General features: G+C 40.9%; 1 protein-coding gene across 3 annotated transcripts in view; it reads right to left on the bottom strand.

The window, feature by feature from the left end:
- LOC311144014 (uncharacterized protein) overlaps positions 1–4,493 on the bottom strand; it is a 29,586-nt gene extending 25,093 nt beyond the window's left edge. For 2 of the 3 annotated variants that reach the window (XM_084179927.1, XM_084179926.1), the window contains exon 1: positions 4,248–4,472. In XM_084179927.1, coding sequence (XP_084036053.1) covers positions 4,248–4,308 — 61 coding nt within the window. In that variant the 5' untranslated portion in view covers positions 4,309–4,472. Of the gene's footprint in view, positions 1–4,247 lie in introns of all 3 variants that reach the window. The other variant, XM_084179928.1, reaches the window with a different exon arrangement.
- Between the last annotated feature and the right edge of the window lie 1,803 nt (positions 4,494–6,296).

The following is a 6,296-nucleotide window of genomic DNA, read 5'->3' on the forward strand; positions in this document are numbered from 1 at the left end:
CTGGCCCTTTGGAATAAATGCACTACTTTTGGCCACACAGAACCCAATGGACAAAAGTATAGTGCACTGTGGGGAACAGGGTACCATTTCAGATGTACCAGTTGTTTTGATTATCTGGTGGGTCACAGTAGAATCCAGGTGGCTCACAGCACAGAACCACTGATCTAGAACATTCTACGGAACCACTGATCTAGAACATCTACTGCTGCTCCTGTCTCTACATGTAGACACTGAGTACTCTGGTCTGGCTCTGAGCTGGGTGTAAGGCCATGTCCGAATACCCGTACTTGCGTTCTAAATAGTAGCCATTTTGGGAATGCGAAAATAGAATGTTTACAGGATGTAAAAAAAATGTAAATTGAGTATGCTTTAAATGCAATGATGTCATACTCATTTCGGCCTTTCATCTAGTAGAATTATCTGCACACTATTGAGGAAGAGAATCGTCTTTACAGACCCATGTGTGTTTGACAACAACTGATAATCAGCTGATAATCAAAGAAGGGGACGGACTGTAGCAAAATGAACAAATGGCAGTAGGCAAGACAGATTTCGGGCACAGCCACTGAATCCTCTGGTCTGGCGCTGAGCTGTATGTGTGCATTTGTGTGTGTGTATGTGTGTTGTTTCATCTGTGTGTGCTTTTGAAAGGTGTAAACACACATACAGCGGGGGATCATCCCTCTCTCTCACACACACACACACCCATACACACCCTCATTAATACACACACACTCCTACACACTCACCCACCCACTCACACACACATAGACATAGCCCCAGGGGAATGAGAGAGGCTGAGACTGGTTCTGAGTGTAGGGTGTAGTCTGCAGCTGGGCTGGATTGGGTTACTGAGGCAGCGCCCAGCCCTTTAGTACTGACATACATACATGCGCACACACACACACACACACACACACACACACACAACCCAGTCCATTCATCATGTACACACAAACCAGCCTACACCCAAACAGAGCCCAGACCACCATGACACAGTGACAGACTAAACACCAGAACTCATCTCATGTGCGATATACAGTAAAGCTGTGTTCCAGCAATATGTTGTTTTCTCTAAGTGGTGCACTGAGTATAATGTGAGGTTTTCATTAATGAACTGGCTTCAGATCAGAGTCTCCTGAGGGGAGGGAGATGTGTCAGCCAGGACTCAGACTCTCTGTGGAAAACAAAAACTATTATTTCACGACATTCACCAACATGACTTAGGCCAGATGAGACTGTAATAACTCTTATATCACATTAATACCAGGTCACAATCATTCTTAAAGCCAGATGCCTGTAGCCCTGCTAGTTGTGGACTAGAGATTGGTCAAAGGACAACACACAGGCCTACTGGTGAGAGATAGTACAGGATATATGGGTACAGGGGTGTAGAGAGACGGACAGAGAGAAAAGAGGGAGTGGGGGAAGAGGGAGAAAATGTGGAAAAGAGAGGAAGGGAGACAGAACATGGACACGTGTTTGGTATCTCACATTTTTCTGTCAATTCTCACATAGGAACTTTAATTGGGAGGAAGGATGTTTGACATGCTTTCTACATTTGTATCACAAACCATTTTTGAGAAGTGGCCATTTTAGGCCCTTTTAGACCTATACATGCATCCTGTAAGACCCTATGATCTGTGAACCGTACATGGTACAGACGACATCTTGGTGTCATTATACTCCTTATAGTGTTCTCTCAAATATGGAGTATCTGAAATATAAATGTTCACATTAATTTATACAACATAAAAAATATTAATATTAATGATTTGGATTTTTCTTATAAAAATATACTCTTCAAACACACCACATTTCCAGAGTGGGCTCTCTGGATTTTTATTGATATGACCCATTTTATACAGAGAAATTGACATTATAGGTCATTAACCAATCACAGCCCTCCATTAGGATTTTACATTCAGCAAGTCACCAGCAGAGAGGGAGTTCCCTTTGAATCCATTTTCCCATTCACTGTGTTGGTGGTGCTCATAAAATGTATCATACCTTCAGAATTAGCAGAGAGCCCACTGAAAATGTGATGTACTTGTAGAGTATATTGTTCCAAACAATATGTCTTAAAATGAACTAAATCAAAAAGGGTAGATTTCAGATATTAATATTAATATGTTTAATGTTGAATAAATGAATGTGAAAATTTGTATTTCAGAATCAAGACACTCCATATTTTAGTGCACACTATAAGGAGTATAATGACACCAAGATGTCGTCTGTCCCATGTACGGTTCACAGATCATAGGGTCTTACAGGAGGTATGTATAGGTCTAAAATGGGCCTAAAATGGCCACTTTCATCATGATTAAAAATAATAATAATAATAATGGTTTGTGATACAAATGTAAAAAGCATTTAAAATATCCTTCCTCCCATTGTTTCTATGTGAGAATTGCCAGAACAATCTAAGATCTAAAATGATCTTCCGATTCCGCTTTACTCCCTAAACATTTACATTACATTTACATTTTAGTCATTTAGCAGACGCTCTTATCCAGAGCGACTTACAGGAGCAATTAGGGTTAAGTGCCTTGCTCAAGGGCACATTTACGTCATTAATAAATAAATACATGGTTGTGACATACACAACAACTTATATAATTGGACTTCCAAGAAAGCAGCAACAAATACGTCCCATCTTGGTCCGTTGACCTTTCCTCCCCAGAATGAATGGTACAACAATTACAGAAATAGTTGTTTCATGGCTATTAATCATCTCTTTCATTCAAAATAAAGATATACTCACAATATCTAGTTGATCTATATTGTTTTCAGAATTACTTAAAAGCATAACTTTATACAGAAAAGACTAAGCAAACTAATGCTTCTAAGGTAAATACATTTTCTAATGTACAGCAGTTAGTGTTACCTGTTGAAGTTTAAAGAATAAAGCGTTCTACAGGATAGGACCAATAGCCAAGGAGTAAGCCAGGACATCATGAAATACCTTCCCATTCAAAGACAATGCAGTCATAGACATTTTCATGTCATTCAGCAACATAAAAATATCTCCCGTGTGCAATGCAATGGATATCTGCATTATTTTACATGTCATGCTCAACCCTAGACTCCATGCACAAAAGACATGGAAAATAAAAAGCTATGGAGAGTTGTTAGAGGCCAACACTGTATTACCATGTAACCATGTTGCATTTATGAATGTGTAAGCCTTCATATTTTATGACAGAACATGGACACAGACAGAGACAGTAAAGGAATCAATCACATAGTCCACAACCCACATGACTACATGTCCAGTAGGACACACCCTATAGGACACTCACTGAAATGTATTTTATAAAGCCCTTTTTACATCAGCAGTTGTCACAAAATGCTTTATTAAACCCATTTTTACCAGTGTCCACACATTACAGATACATGCAGTAGGACTATACTGTACATGCTGTAGGCCACACCCTATAGGATGATATATACATACAGTATAATGCATATCTACACACCAGCATCATATCAGGCTAAGTAACGTTTTAAATAAATAAATGATGATATCTGGCACATAGCCTACAGTGTGTATATATAATGATAAATCAGAGCAGGTTTATAAACATTATTTTTGTTCTGCATATCAGCCTCAGGTAGAGATAGACAGAGAGCGGTACCGGGGCACCAAGTCTAGGTCCAAAAGGCTTCTCAACAGCTTCTACCTCCAAGCCATAAGACTCCTGAACAGCTAATCATGACTACCCGGACTATTTGCACTGCCCCCCCATCCCACCCCATCCCCCTCTTTTACGCTGCTGCTACTCTGTTTATTATTTATGCATAGTCACTTTAACTCTACCCACATGTACATATTACCTCAATTACCTCGACTAGCTGGTGCCCCCGCACATTGACTCTGTACCGGTACCCCCCTGTATATAGCCTCCCTACTGTTATTTTATTTTACTGCTGTTCTTTAGATATTTGCTTTTATTTTTACTTAACACTTTTTTTATTTTACTTTTTTCTTAAAAACTGCATTGTTGGTTAAGGGCTTGTAAGTAAGCATTTCACTGTAATGTCTACACCTGTTGTATTCGGCGCATGTGGCAAATACAATTTGATTTGATTTGAGAATGACTGAGGATGTATGTACTAGAAGTAGCGGGTGTAAAATGTGCGAGCACTTGGGTAACTTGTCTAAGTAGAAACAGAAACATAAAGCACCATAAAACTAGTTGTAAAAGTGTTTAACAAAGTACATTAGTGGATGTAAAAGTTCTTACCTTGTGTCTTGGCTCCGATCACCAAACTGCCCAGCAGGAGAATCCACAGGTATGACATCATGGGAACACAGTGTGCTGAATTACAAAGCTGGAGTTTTAGACTTCTCTGTTGAATAGTGAAAATAATAAAAGTAGTAATGACTATTTTTCTGGTAATATAGACTGGCTATGTGTGTGATGTGATTATAGTTTAATGTTGCCTCCTCCGCTGCAGCTCCAATCTTCTCACACTTTCTCTTTCTCTGCATGGAACCAACTGTAAGGGGCGTGTCTTTCTCCCAGCCCCGCCCCAAACAGAAACTGTATTGTTCCATCCACACCTTGCCCTATAAACACGTGCCTGGCACTAGGGGAACGTATGTTGCAACTGTTGAATGGAAGGTAATAGAGTAATTGCAAATCTGTTTTCATCATATGCCTGCACTAACCATACTATGGATTTGATAACTGTCTTTGCAATCTTTATACGATTTCATGTTATTTGTGAGTAGAAATATGTCATTTTGTCCCTTGTGGAAGAAAGTATTATCGGACTGTAACAGTACAGTGACCTTTGAGAAAAGTAGAGACAATATAAAGCTGAACCATAGACACAGGACAGATACTCGCACACACAGTGGCCCAACTCTACGTAGCCTATCTGTGTAGTGATGATCCCTCTATGAGAGTGAGACAAGCGCAACTGGATGGCCTGTTGTCGCCATCTAGTGATTCATAATGGTACTGAGATTAATTAATACACTGAATTGGTGCGCGCTCTTATAATATGGTCATTAAGAGTCACATTCTGATGAATGTGTTCGCACCACGAAGCCCAAACTGACACCATGCTGATCATTGTGTTTTATTTATATGGATTTTCTATGTATTCTATTTATAGCAAATAAGAAATCCTATTTACATTGAACAAAAATATAAACCCAACATGTAAAGGGTTGGTCCCATGTTTCATTAGCTGAAATAAAAGATCCCAGAAAATTTCCATACGCACAAAAAGCTTATTTATCTCAAATTTTGGGCACAAATTTGTTTACATCCATGTTAGTGAGCATTTCTCCTTTGCCAAGATAATCCATCCACCGGACAGGTGTGGCATATCAAGAAGCTGATTAAACAGCAATATCATTACACAGGTGCACCTTGTGCTCGGGACAATAAAAGGCCACTCTAAAATGTGCAGTTTTGTCACACAACAAAATGCCAAAGATGTCTAAAGTTTTGAGGTAGAGTGCAATTGGCATGCTGACTGAAGGAATGTCCACCAGACCTGTTGCCAGAGAATTGAATGTTAATTTCTCTACCATAAGCCGCCTCCAACGTCATTTTAGAGAATCTGGCAGTACATCCAACCAGCCTCACAACCGCAGACCACGTGTAACCACGCCAGCCCAGGACCTCCACATCCAGCTTCTTCAGCTGCGGGATCATCTGAGACCAGCCACCCGGACAGCTGATGAAACTGTGGGTTTGCACAACCGAAGAATTTCTGCACAAACTGTCAGAAACCGTCTCAGGGGAGCTCATCTGCGTGCTTGCAGTCCTCACCAGGGTCTTGACCTGACAGCAGTTCGGCGTCATAACCGACTTCAGTGTGCAAATGTTCACCTTCGATGGCCACTGGCACCCTGGAGAAGTGTGCTCTTCATGGATGAATCCTAGTTTCATCTGTACCGGGCAGATGGCAGACTGAATGACGTTGTGTGGGCGAGCGGTTGGCTGATGTCAACGTTGCGACCAGAGTGCCCCATGGTGGAGGTGGGGTTATGGTATGAGCAGGCATAAGCTACGGACAACAAACAAAATTGCATTTTATCGCTGGAAATTTGAATGCACAGAGATACCGTAACAAGATCCTGAGGCCCATTATCGTGCTATTCATCCGCCGCCATCACCTCATGTTTCAGCATGATAATGCACAGCCCCATGTTGCAAGGATCTGTACACAATTCCTGGAAGCTGAAAATGTCCCAGTTCTTCCATAGCCTGCATACTCACCAGACATGTCACCCATTGAGCAGGTTTGGGATGCTCTGGATCGACGTGTAGGCC

The sequence above is a fragment of the Coregonus lavaretus genome (assembly GCF_964263955.1).
Source record: "Coregonus lavaretus genome assembly, chromosome: 16".
Classification (NCBI taxonomy): Eukaryota; Metazoa; Chordata; class Actinopteri; order Salmoniformes; family Salmonidae; genus Coregonus; species Coregonus lavaretus.